This window comes from Choristoneura fumiferana, chromosome Z (genome assembly GCF_025370935.1).
Source record: "Choristoneura fumiferana chromosome Z, NRCan_CFum_1, whole genome shotgun sequence".
NCBI lineage: Eukaryota > Metazoa > Arthropoda > Insecta > Lepidoptera > Tortricidae > Choristoneura > Choristoneura fumiferana.
In genome coordinates this window covers 45,595,431-45,610,012 of record NC_133472.1, presented here as the reverse complement: position 1 = coordinate 45,610,012, position 14,582 = coordinate 45,595,431, and the positions used below count along the sequence as shown (strand labels likewise).

The window sequence follows — 14,582 nt, the reverse complement described above, 5'->3', positions numbered from 1 at the left end:
GCGAAGATTGCAAGGAATGTGTTTATCATGAACAAATAGAAAAAGCTTAATTTATCTATCCTTTCCGCTGAACTAAACCCGGATTTTTAATCCCACGAAAAAAATGTAAACAAAGGTGTTGCCGTTATCAAAAAATATTTGAAGAGCTCATTTTTAATTTTCATTCAATTTTTATGGAATAATGGAGAAAAACGAGAAAAACTAACAAAAATGCAACGTTGCTAGCTTGGCAGGTATATACGCTGTTAAAAATCATCGTAAACCAAGTAGCGGAGCGAGAAAAGGAGTGGCGAAGCTCCATGAATGGAAAAACCTCCGCATTACTTTCTCGCTCCGTTCCGGCATCTAACTCCGCTTAAATGTTTTTTTTCACACCTTTCATTCAGAAAAAGTAACTTTTCCTCCCTGACAAGAGGGAGCAAAGTGCAACTATTCTATTCAAGGCTATTTTGAGTGTTTTATTGCAAATGTTTTTTTTTAAGTTGATAATTGTAAAACCACGCCATTTTATTTGCTGGTTGCTCTTTAATTATATTTAGATTTTTTTTTTAGTTTCTTAATGCTCGGTGTGAAAAGTTGTATGAGCCACTCGGGAGCAATATTTTCATCTTGGGCGTTAACACTTGAATCCCTCATTACGCTCAGGATTCTAGTTTAGAATCCCTCGCTAAGCTAAGGATTCTATTGCAGAATCCTTCACTAGATTGTGGATTCGATGTACCGCCCTCGCCGTAAATACACCATTTTGCTCCCTTGTGACACAAATAACTATTAATTCCATCTTTTGTTTCAATAGGCATATCCTCCTAATCCGCGCAAAGACAAAATTAATAGTTGACACTCGTCTCACTCGATCACACCTGCCGTCCATTGCAGAGACGGATCGCGCTATTCCTCAGCGTCATCCAATTAGCTGCTGGCTGATATCTACTCAACCTGAAGTGATGTACCTACGGGCTGACGATGCGTAGAAATCCTTATTAATATCAATCAGTGATCGTACTTTTTCCAGAATTCTTGGTGCAATGACGTGAAATGACACACGACAGCGACCTAGGGTTGTCGACGTGTATAATATGATTGACGTTTTAAATTATGTAACATTATGTTGTCATTGAAAGTGAAACACATTATTTTTTACGTAATCAGTTATTATAATTGTGTATAACATTTATTACTGTAACCCAAGAGATAAGGATTTATTGCAACTGTGTTACATTTTCTCATATACTCGTAGTAAATTAACCCTTCATTTCATTATGCATATTGGGTTTTACATGTTCTTATAATATTAATATGTGTCTAGATTCCTGTCCAGCGGTGGTGTAGGGGTTATAGCACGCAGCACGGATTGCTGAGGACCTGGGTTCGATTCCCAGCGCTGGTCTCTTTTTCTGGATTTTCTGTGCATCCATGTCTCAGTTTGTATTTTCGATTGAAATACTTATTAAATTAAATTAAATTAAATCTAACACTAAAACAAATAAGAAAAATTAAGTGTCCAATATTTTGTAATAATCTAACTTACGGAGACTACTTTCATTGTACAGTTCGCTGATAGAAACAAAATAATGTGTCGTGACACATATATAATAATAGTAATAATAGCATTATGTATGTCTATTATATAACATTTTATTCGCAGCTCCACCGCCCGCCAGGTATCTCACTTCATTACACGCGAATAAATCCATCGCCATAGATAAACACATAGAGAGAGGAGCAACCCATCCATCTTCCTCTCAAAACAACTCCCTTTTTAACTATTGCTGTCACTCTTTTGTCCATCTGTCACAACATTTTTACAGCCAAACAGTTGAATAAAGCTACTCTTCGAATTTACACAGTATAAGTATATTGTTGACTCAAAACCATATTATAAGCTGTAAAAAATGTTTTTATTACTTAAATGGTTTTTAAGGCGACTTCCACACAGGTATAGGGGGTGCAAACAGCTTTCTTTCTTTTTTTAAGAACCAAATAAGAACCTTCTACAAAATATTAGAAAACTTATAAAAAGAGATGGATGTAATCGGTAATGTCGCTCCCAAGGTATGGGTGTGATCAAGAGACATATTTTATAAATATTATTTATCTACACCCATATAGTAAATCCTCAATTATGCGTTCAAAAATCATAGGTAATGACCAGCATTACGACATTGGATTCTATTATGAACACGGCTGTATCGTAATGAGATTTCATACATCATTACAGTACGGGGGGGGGGTCGCGAACACGTGCAGCAGCAGGTCGTCGCGCGAATATTGAATATGTGTCCATAAATTTCTCTCTAGTCATAATTTACCATCAACTTTAGCGGAATTTTGAATTTTTTGCATGGATTTCTCATTGCCAGTCTCAGTTAAACCTTCTTTGGCAGCCGCGCCTGCGGCGGGTCGACATAAAACTCTTATTTCGACAACGCCGTCACCGTTCGACAATGTAGCCGGATTGGAGAACGTTCCGCACGTTATCTCATTGCGCCTCGACTGGGAATGACGTTTATGGGAATGACTCCGACAATTGGAATGACGCGACGTTCGTTTTCTCCCTTTGTGCAAATCGGTTGAGGTGCGACGTGTGCCTGAATTGTTTTAAGAAAATGAGATAACAAGTGTTCGATGTAGGAGGGTTGAATGACGAGGCATTTTCGCCAATTCTCTTCTTTTAACATTGAGAGCAAAATAGATTAAAATATCTGAATGGGATTGTCATATGTTATCCTAGGCAGCTTCCTCGGACAAAGATGTCACAAAAGTGGAATAAATGTATTACAGATCTGTACAGATCCTACTAAAATTATAACTGAGACAAAGGAGAAAGGAAAGAAAAATATGATTGCCAGAAAAAACACTGCTTAATACATTTTATTCCGCTCTTGTGAAATCTTTGTCCGAGGAAGCTCCCAGCTCTTCTGTCCCCACGTCTACCTTTCAGATATTTGGATAGTTATGGTAACATTTGGCTTCGATTTTTTTTTAATAATAATGTCTTTACAACAGGGGTTGGAAAAGTTAATACATTGAGTGCATAACGACGACGATTTAGGACCTACCTGTATTTATGGATCGATAAAGCTCGGCACCGTCTACCGATTTCTTTGAAGCAGATACAATATCTACTAGACTATTCAAAATAGGATTCCGTTTACTAAAATGATAGTTGTTTTTTTTTAAAAAAAGGTATTAATATTTATTAATTCAGACAACTTGATCCACATTTTGTTAGTATTTTCCTTAACACTGTGTTAGCAAGCAAGTGAAAAGTATGAAATGTGTATGTGCTAGCCAGTGGAAGGGTATCTTAATTACTTAGGTGTTGCATTATTAAACATTCATCTCTCACAGCTAATATCTTCAGGAGACTGTTTGGGGACACGTATCCTAATTAAAAGTGATGCCATCTTTTTGCGCAAGACGACAGTAAAGTCGTGCACTCGAAGTCCCGCGAACGCGGCGGAAGCACTGCAGAACCGTGGCTGCCCCGACAGTGCCCTGAAGGCGTCGTAGTACTGGACGCGCAGCTGGGTTGGTTGGGTTGTCTTATTTAGTACTAGCTGTAGCTGTTGCCCGCGACTCCGTCCGAGTACAATTCGTTTTTCGCTATCCCGCGGGAACTATGCAATTTTCCGAGATAAAGATCCTCCTTCGGGTAGTCGGGTAAACTATCTTTATATCCTTCCTCGGGACTTAAACTATCTGTATATTGATTTTTTCTGAATCTAATTTTTTTATCTAAAACATCATTTGCATTTATAATGTTAGTGGGATGTGACTCGCAAGTAATGAGAAGCATTAAAACTTTAATATCTCAAAAACGGCTGACCCAATTTTGATAAAACATGTCTAAGAATGCTTTCAAATATAAAAAAACCACATTCAAATCGGTCCACCGGTTTAAGAGCTACGGTGCCACAGACAGACACACATAGCGGTCAAACTTATAACACCCCTCTATTTGCGTCGGGGGTTAAAAGTACCATAAAATAGGTTCAGCGTTCCGGTTCCATGCGGAGATTGCTTTGAGCAATAACATATTTTTCAAATTTAAAATGTAAATTTATCGCCTTATAATTATTTTTTTGTGTCAATTCCACTTAAGTTAGTTAAAAAAGCCAATATACTGATTTTTGACGTTCAACAACGAATATTTGTATCCTATTGTATACCCAAATTGCCCCTCACAAGAGTAAGTTTAGGACAGTTACCGTCGAGCGCCAGCCGCAACATTTCGCCACTAGTCAAACCAGTGCGTGTAGGAATTTAATTACAAAGTAGTTTAACAATACGGTAGAGATGGACCGTGTATCGACTTTAATGACTAGCCGACTAATCCTTTTAGCCTCATCTCAGCGAGATCTGGTAGCTTCGAAGTAGGAAAAATGTTCCCGATTTACAGCTGGCTACGAAACGAGAATCCTTTTGTTCAGTTCCGTAAATTTATTTTTATCTTAAATTTCCCTTTAGTTTCTATCTCGGAGCTAGATTTACAAATACTGCTAGATGAGCAAGCACAATTTATATTTCGTAGCTACCAAATCTGGCTACGAGATGGGAAACTCGTTCATTACGTGTGTAGTATTTATCGTATTGTGTGTTTCTTTTAACTGCTGGACGAATTTGGATAAAATTCAGTTTTATTCTTGCTGAAAATCAATAACACAAATACATTTAAGTAAACATTGTGACGAGGGGGGAGAGATCTCTCCAGGCAGGTGTCATGCCTGGGGGGAGACTGAAATCTGAAGGAAGAGCGTCGGTAGATATATATACGCATCCGAGTTGTGAAACTTCGATAGCGCGATGTAGAACACGGTTGGAGTTTCTATATGTGCTCACTAGATGGCGCTAGGAGTCGCTACATACTCTTAGCTTGCGCGAACGGGCAATATACCTCCGTGCGGTGACTGATGACATCATTCTGGTTACAGATATATCAATTACCAATTACTTAATTAACGTTAAAATCGTTCCATCATCGCGGCGGTCGCAGTGAAATTAACAGACGTCTCTGAGTGCGGAAACTGTCTTTAATTAATGGATCACGAGTATAGTAGAATTAACGTCACTGTCCCCATACGAAACTTTTTTAAATACCCCAAGGTTTTTTTTACACGTTCAAGAATCTGGAAGGCATCCCTTATTAATTAGAGATAAGTGCGCCTTTGTACTTCTCTTTGTGTATTTGTATCTATGTATTTAATCTATCTATCGATCTAATATCTTTAAACGAGCAATTCTTGTATATAAATATATTCATTTCGGGGATCTCTGAAACGGCTCCAACGATTTCGATGAAGGGTTTCCGGGGATGAAAAATGAGTTACCTACAGGATGCTTGAGTTTATCATATAGTTTATAAGTAGGTATGTATAACTTCATTTAAGTATAACGCGAGTATTTTTGTTACAACCGCAAACTTTAAGCGTTTTTAGTATTATCATGTCAAAACATACTTTCATATTTTTTATAAAAATTGACTTTTCCTCTTTCAAAATTAACTACCTATCATGCAGTGTTTTTATTCGAAGTCACACTTGCTGATGCTTACTCTCTCGTGCAAAATTATTGTAGCAATAAAACACGAAAAAAATTGTAAAATTTACTACGATCTGACAGTTCCTTACCCAATGATACCTTTAAAAAAAACTTAAAGTTTACAAATAACGCAATTTTTATCTTGCTTTCTCAGTTACCTTGAGTAAACTTCAGTAAGCTAGTTGAGACAGCAACATACATACGAACTTTTGCGACAAAATACGATGACAATACATTACATTTAGACGACCAGATGGCCTAGTGGTTATAGAACCTGACTACGAAACTTGAGGTCCCGGGTTCGATTCCCGTGTCGGGGCAGATATTTGTATGAAAAATACGAATGTTTGTTCTCGGGTCTTGGGTGTTTACTATGTATTTAAGTATGTATCTATCTATATAATTATATTTATCCGTTGCTTAGTACCCATAACACAAGCTTTGCTAAGCTTACTTTGGGACTAGGTCAATTGGTGTGAATTGTCCCGTGATATTTATTTATTTATTATAAATAAATAAAATAGAAAAATAAATAAAATATTCACTACATCCTGTGCTCGGCTTGTTATGTAGTCGGCGGCCGATCGTAAAATCCGCCAATCACGAATTCCTAGGCATATCGTGAAATGCCGCATTTCATGAATTGGCTAAGGACATCCGCCATATCGTCAAAACTCACCGTTTACCGATTTGCCTAGTGACGTTTAGGCAGATCATGAAATTCCTAGGCATATCATGAAAGCGCCGCATTTATGATTTGGCCAGTTTAGGCAGATCATGAAATTCCTAGGCGTATCATGAACGCGGCATATCGGTTCTGGCACTTCGCCGGCCGCTGCGCGGCACGCTCGCTTCGCTCGCTCGGCTCGTGCTCGTGATCACAACTAATACTAACCACTCCTCGCTTCGCTAGTGTACCAAAATTTTTCTATTAATTAAATAGCAACTAGTGAATACTTTATTTATCAACAAAATACTAACCTCTAAAATACGGGCAGACGTGCATGGTTTTTTTCACATTGTGCACAGAATCCGTTTTATTCACATAAAAGAACGGAGCTGATGTTCAAAAGCTTCTTTTGCACTTCTATTTTGAATTCAATCACTATTTTCGGTTTAAAGATCATTTTGTTGCGACGCCGACATTTTTCATGCGCTAAACAAACACGGCCGGTCAGCTGGTCACGGCCGCCATTGCATACGCAGCGCCACCAGTGGCCAAAAAAGAAACTATTTTACGATGTGCCCGGTATAGAGCTAGGAATATCGACGAATGCGTTGCTCTAATCGATCTGCCGTATTATTTCTCAGGCACATCGTGATATGCCTGGCCAACGTTTAGGCATATCATGAATTGGCGGCGTTTCACGATATGCCTAGGAATTTCGTGATCTGGCGGATTTACGATCGGCCGCCGACATATACACGCCTACGCGTATTGTTATTTGGCGCACTGGAAACTGGTGGTTACTTATATTGGTCATTTCGTTTGTCGCTTAACTTATTCCGCAGTTTAAATATTCAATCGTCCGAATTCTTACGTGATATGCGTGTCATTGCGTGTTTACCGCGACCGCGTCAATCAGACGGTGTGACGCCACGTTCTGATTAACGCGCCGATTGACGCTTCGTTCTGTGTGGCCACCAATAAACAATATAGAGTAGAAAACATTATAAAACAATAATACCCAGACGTAAAAAAACTGGTCGAATGTGAGACGGACTCGCGCACCGAGGTATCCGTACAAATTTGTAGTTGGGGTCATTTTAGATGGTTTGGTTACTCACAAAAAAAGACATACGTCATAAATTAAGGTTTTTAGACATTGCTTATTGGTTGTGTATGTAATAAAAGCTACCTTCATACCAAATTTCAAGTTTCCAGTCATAACCAAAAGTACTCACTTTGCCGTTTCTTTTGGTGAAATAAGAACTATAAATAATAATGCACAAAAACAATCAGATATAAAAGAAAGTATAGATAACAGAGGCATATTTAATGGGAATCAAAATCACCAGAAGCCTTTGTCTAACACACTTGTAATCAGAATTGTTTTCACCTTTTCTTTCAGTCACACGGTGTAAGACTATATTATACTTACTCCACGCCGTATATAGATTCCAAAAAAACTACTCATGTGTTGCCGATAAAATTAAAGTTTTGCTTCGGTAAGTTTTAACTTTTCTAAATAATGTAGATATATAATTTATTTATACATATATAATTGTAAAGCTAAAATTAAATGCAACTGCATAAATAAATAATTAATGTAAATATTAATTTCACCAACAGATATTTGATTGAAACTGTTTTGTAGAAGAAAAGTTCATATTACAGTGGTAATATTTCAGGTTTAAAGTACATTTGGATACTAATCTTACTTAATCTCATAATTTGCGCCACCATTTATAAATATTTTTGATAAGCATTTAAATAATTGACAACAAATCACGTATGGAAAACTTTGGTAGACATCTCCAATTGTCACTTCATTCGGCATCTGGGGGGCTACCACGAAATTAGAAAATCGACGTTTGTATCTAATTTTCCCTCTCACTCTCGTATAATAACTTAAGCGTCAGCGGGAGGCAAGTTGCGGAGTTTGAATTTTGCACTTCGTAGTACTTATGGCCTGACGTTTGGATTGATAGAATGCTTTCTATACTCGTGGTAATTTTCGTTCTTGAGTTTTTGTTTCCTGTTATGTGTTCTGTTGCCGGTACCTAAATTGGTCTAAATAAAAACAAAATATTATAAGGCTATTTTTTTACTAATGTGTACGGGTTGGTTACATCTGGAGCGTCACAATGATGACGACACTTGTGACAGTGACGTTCGGCCATCTTTGGTCACTTTTTTGGAATCTAAATATGGCGTTGAGTATACAGTAGAAAGAGATAGTGGATGCGATCGCGAACGTCACTGCATTAGTCAATATATAGCCTCTGGATGTATTTCTCGATGATTGGCCTCTGTCTGCTTTGGATCTGGAAGAATGGAGCTCGGGGGGAGGCCTTTGCCCACCAGTGGGGCATTAACCCAGGCTAGATAATAATAATTATCATCATGTGGTCCGCGTTTTCGGCGTTGGACAATACGGCCTCTGGAGCTTCATCCTTTACCTTGTAATGGCAAAGAATAGTAATTGCAGTACTCACAATACTGTGGCCGCTGCGGCTGCGCAGGCTGAGGCGCATCTTCCAGTCGCGCTTGGTAGCGCCGCCCTCGGAGCTGAAGCTTCGCATCATTGGGAGCGACATGTTGGCCCCCCGCCGCTCCCGCTCCCGCTCTCTCCCCGCCATCACTCACTGCGTCTCTGTCGCATCACTCGGGCACTCACACATCACAAAATGGCCGAAAAGGGATGGGTTACAATTGGGTTAGGCTAGGTTAGGTTAGGTTAGGTTAGGTTGGGGTTACACTGTTGACTCGCGCGATTCACGGTGTTCGTATCTGGAACAAAGAAGAACTAAGTCAATACAATTTAGTTTAAAAATAAAATTAAAACGTATTTTAGGTAATTGAAAACACGGCTCTAAAAAAAGGAAAACAAGTCTGCTAGTCAAGAAGTAAATAACTTAAAAGTCCCAATGGTTGCATCAAAAATTTCAAATAATGGATTCCAGGTAAAAACCTTGAACTACAATTCAACGACGAAAAACTCACAATTTTCTAATTTGTCGCTATTAGACAGTTTTAATCCCAGAATACTGCACAGCCCACAGTACCACAGAATAACTAATATTACTACTATACCGGAACTGACATTACACAGTGTCACACTCTCAATTTATTATTCATTTGTATCGGTATCTATTGACACAGCTCGTATCTCGATACTTAAAAAGAAAAATAGTACCAACCTGCGCATTGTTAAACTGTTTGTGTTACTGAATTAAATATTTTTTATTTATTTATTTTTGTCTAATTGTTTTCGTAACAATTTTGTTATGTCTTGTGTTGTTGTAAATAAAAATACATTTTCTTTCTTTCTTTCGCTTCTTGTGGGAATAGACTACATACTTAACTGATTTTACATGGACACATTCGATATTTTTCTTTTCTTTGGATGTGGGTTTCCATAATCGAAAAGCTCACGACAAATTTAAAATGCCAAGTCGCTCATGAACTCCAAAACCTCAGAAATATGGTTACTTAAAACCAACGACTCTCTATTCGAGAGTCCATCCCCACGAGGTCACTACGGCTCTGAATAAGGTTTTATTTCTCAATAGCAACAGAAAAGCTAGTGGTTGTAGCGGAAGGAAATATATAAATCCCGTGTTTTCCTTATTAAAGCAGCTGCTTATTCAAGTTAATTCATTTCTCTTTGGCGAAGCGAACATAGGGAATAATTACCTACAGAGCTGATGAACATTTCACTAATTAAAGATAATATATAATATGTCAGTTAACGAATATTTTAAAGCATTTACAATTCATTAAGATTAGTTGCAAATCTAAGAGCTAATTAATAGTACTCAACTCTTTACATAGCACGCGACTACGTCTCCGAATAATTGGTGTTGTCGCTATCCCGCTGGTTTATATAATTTTCCGGTATAAAAAAATATTATGTCCTTCCCAGGATATCAAACTATCTACGAACCAAATTTCATTTAAATCCGGTCGTCGCTCGTAATTTCAGCTTTATTCGGTTATTCCAGAGATTCAACACCGAATTCAAATTCAAATTCTAATGATTTATTCAGTAAATAGGCCGCAATGGGCACTTTTACACGTCATTTTTTAAACTATCAGCGCTTTCGGAAAGACCATCATTGCCAAGAAGAATGCGCCGCAAGAAACTTGGCAGAAAGTCATTTTTTCATAATAATATAATTACAAATAAAATACTTAAAAACTATATTATACAATTAAAGAAAAAAAAATACAAAAAATAATAATAATAAAAATACAGGGATGTATGGGGTCCCTTAGTTACAATACTAAACACTAACTATATCTAAACTATATCTACGTACAGTGGAAGTGTAGAATGTTTCCACCGTCATAAATTTTAAAATAATAATAACAATAATTTAGTTCTGAAATATACATTTCAGGTCAAGTAACCATTAAGCTTTTGGAGTTCACGTCTGCCGCCCCCAAAGTTAGCTCACACGCACTCATGCCATGCTCTGAAAGCAGAGCGGTACCGAGGGCATGGTATTGCTTCCGTATTGCTTCGAATTTAATCTAAAACCATTTAACTGTTCCGTCTACCAACTCACAGGAAATAAACTTTAAAAAACAATAGAACTCGTAAAGCAACGTTTGAATTCTTTAGCCAGGAGCTGTCAAGTGCAGGCCGCGGCCCCGCGGGCTGCGGCCGATTACCGCGGTATTTGTTCTAGGAGATTAAAATGTTAATATTGCATTCCATTTATAAATGTTTCTTTTCAAAATTAAGTTCTAATTTACCAAATTTCAAAAAAACAAAGACGAATCATGTGTTTTGTTGGATAGGTTTTGATTGCCGTGGTTAGGAAAATTCAAATTCCGACTCAGTAGAATATACTATAGTACGTCATTTGTTTCCTTCTCCAACTTTGTATCAAGTTAAATTTATTTTCTTAAAAATGTCCGTAAAAGTCTACATTATTCCTAACATCAGAAAGCTAAGTGAATAGTTTATGGTGGCGCAGGCGCGCTAGCTCGACAAATATTTATTATTAAAGTCTCAGACTAAAAAAAAATCTCAAACTTCTTAAAAAGTAAAAATGGCATGGAAATGTTGGCACATCTCGTATACAGCCAACTCAAATGGCTGCTATCAGTTATTTTGTTTGTTTATACTCTTTATTGTACAAAAAGGAAAAACATCAAGGTTACATATAAAAATTAAAGTGTTAAGTACAAAGGCTTTGTTGGAACTCCAGACTTTTTTTATTGAATCTGAAACTGCTTGTGGTGTTTTCAGTGGAAAAATATACCTGATGTTTTTTTTTAATGAAAAAAGGCGGGAAAGGAAGTATGAAAATTTTTATTGGAATAAAGTTAAATGTCATAAACTTTGTTGAGAAAAGGTTTATTCTAATTAAGTTTATTCCTTCACCATTTTTGAGAAAAGCTTTTTATTAATCGTGGCTGGAATAACAATTACTGGCTTCGTATTAGTTAAACGGACGAGCAAACTCGTCCGTTTAATTCTCATACTCAGCCAGCAATTGCCTACTTTCAGGCCACGACAATAATCTACTATTAAGAGTCTTCATCATCATCATCCCAGCCTATATACCTCCCACTGCAGGGCACAGGCCTCCCCTCAGAATGAGAGGGCTTGGACAGTAGTTCACACGCGGGCCCAGTGCGGATTGGGAACTTCACACATACCATTAAATTGCTTCGCAGGTTTGTGCACGTTTCCTCACGATGTTTTCCTTCACCGTAAAGCTCGTGGTAACTTTCAAATGTAATTCCGCACATGAATTTCGAAAAACTCAGAGGTGCGAGCCGGGGTTTGAACCCACGACCCTCTGCTTGAGAGGCCATATGTCAAACCACTCGGCCACCACGGCTTATTAAGAGTCTTGCTCCATGTATATACCCAGTGCCATCCACGAAGACGCGTGATTTTGTCAAAATTAGCCATTAATGACATTGTAATAAGAACCACGGCACGCGTCATCGTGAATGACTCTACCCATACTCGTAATCCCTGTCGGCGACGAACAGCTGCGGGATAAAACCGTTCTTCTATCGATTGTAACGCCGATATTATGCCGAGAAGCCTCAGGAGTGAATTTAGATGCGATTATAAATAGCCGAGGCGAATTAGCGCGGTGTATAAAGGTACTATTTTTACGCGACGGCCAAGCCCTCTCCGTAAAACGGAGAGAACTCGCATCTGAAGGGCTACTACGAAACTTGAAACTCGAAGTTCGTGTCGTGCGGTCCCTCTGACACTTATACTATTTAATACGAGAGCGAGAGGGACCGCACGACACGAACTTCGAGTTTCGAGTTTCGTAGGCCCTATGCTACGAAGTGCAAAATTCGAACTTCATATCTTGTCGTCTCACTGGCGCTTATAAAATATGTATGTATGTATGTACTCTTTATTGTAGAAAAGAAAAGAAACAAAATACTATTGATCAACTAATTATTACTATTATTATATGCTGACTTAATTATATTATTTTAATACGAGAGTGAGTTATTATTATTATAATTTTATGTCTCTTTTTTTAACTTTAAAACTATTTCGTAATATAGGGCTGGTTTTTAACGAATCAATTATAATAGAAGCCATACAACTAGATAACGCAGCCAGTTTTGTGAGCACCCTGCCCCATAGCAACGATCTAGGTGGTACTTGTAAATATTTTGTTTGTAAATAATACGTTATTTTAAAATCATTTAACAAATATTTTCAAGATTCTTTCAACGAGCCCTTTAACTGATGTATCTGGGTTTTTAGTTTGCAACACTTTTTATTAATTTTCTAATATCCCTCAAAAGTAGCCTCCATATTTTAAATTAATTTTACAAATGTTACCAATTATCAAATTTCAACTCAACGACTGGCAAACAGACAGACAAATGATCTTATAAGGGTTCCTTCAAAGGTCAGATTTTTGACGTTAATGCTTGTTGTGACATGAAGCAAAATGAGTCAGTTCATCTTTCACTCCCTAATAGAATACTTACCGGTGAACAAATTCTATGAAATTATACACCATATCTTATTCTGTTTCATATTCCAATAAAGCGTGATGCTTCGCGACTGACATGTTTACTACCTCTCTAGTTTGCTTTAATTAAAATCGTAAATTAATATGTTATGTAATTACTTAACGTAAGTCTTTACATAGTAGAAAATAATGTCTTTATACCTAGTGCCATCCACGAAGACGCGTGATTTTATCATAATTAGACACGAAGACGCGTGATTTTATCATAATTAGACATTAATGATATTGTAATAAGAACCACGGCACGCGTCATCGTGAATGACTCTACCTATACCCGGCTGGTCTCTGTAGGTATATTATGTACGTTTAGATCTAAGAAACAGACTTAACATGCTGTTTCCATCAATAGATAACCAAAATAGGCCAGTGGTTCACGAACCTGATTACGAAGCTAAGGTCATTGTCTTAAAGCAATAGACACTAAGGGGCTGTTTCACCATCCATTGATTAGTGTTAACTGACGGTTAAATGTGATCCCGTCTCTATTTTTTTTGTTCGAATAGACCGAGACGGCATCACATTTAACCGTCAGTTAACACTAATCAATGGTGACCTGTCGTTTTGCCGAGTTTCATTACGCAGATTTTCGTTTCGCAGATAACTATTGGCAGATTTTCTTTTTGGCCGAGCAACGTTTGTATAATTTCATTACGCGCTATTATTCGTTTCGCCGAAAGTAGTCGGTAGGAAGAATAGCGATAAGCAGATTTACGTTTAGCAGATTGTTTGTTTCGTAATTGTTTCAGTTAACCGAACAACTGTTCGTTCAAACACGATAAGCAGAGTTATCACATGCATTCATTGTTAACTAGATTTAATGTTACAGTTTGTTTCGTAATCTGCGTAAATACATATCGGCCAAACGGACAGGTATGATTTTTACTGAGTTGACCAATATATACTAGCTGTTATCAAAATGTAGTTAGGTGCGACGACGAGCACAATTACAGGAGGAGTGTTAGGTATAATGTGCGACCAACAACGCACCGAGCCGAGCGAGCGAAGCGAGCCGTGCACGCGGTAGCGGCCGGCGAAGTGCAGAACCGAACTGCTAGCATCGCGACTTGGTTTGTTTAAACTCCATTATAAAGTAAATACAAAATTATGGTCAAAAATACGTTTATTACTTGCGTATACGTTTGAAACTTGTGATGGTAGTTACATAAAAAAATCATAAAAAATTGCGCGGTCAGCACGGCGTGTAAAAATGCCAAATAAGCCATAGTGTAATCCCACACATATTCGCGGATTGAATGCCATTCCCCATGCGAAACGAAAAAGATGCGAAAAAGTTGATATCGCTCTGTAATAATAGTTCAACCGTTACAAAAGCGAAGGTTGTT

At 37.6% G+C, this 14,582-nt stretch overlaps 1 protein-coding gene across 1 annotated transcript in view; it reads right to left on the bottom strand.

Annotated features, from left to right (window-relative positions):
• The window catches only part of LOC141430031 (uncharacterized), a gene marked incomplete in the record, with an annotated part of 135,069 nt that overhangs the window by 95,971 nt on the left and 24,516 nt on the right, over positions 1 to 14,582 (bottom strand). The window contains 1 exon segment of the mRNA XM_074090598.1: positions 8,701 to 8,995. Coding sequence (XP_073946699.1) covers positions 8,701 to 8,844 — 144 coding nt within the window.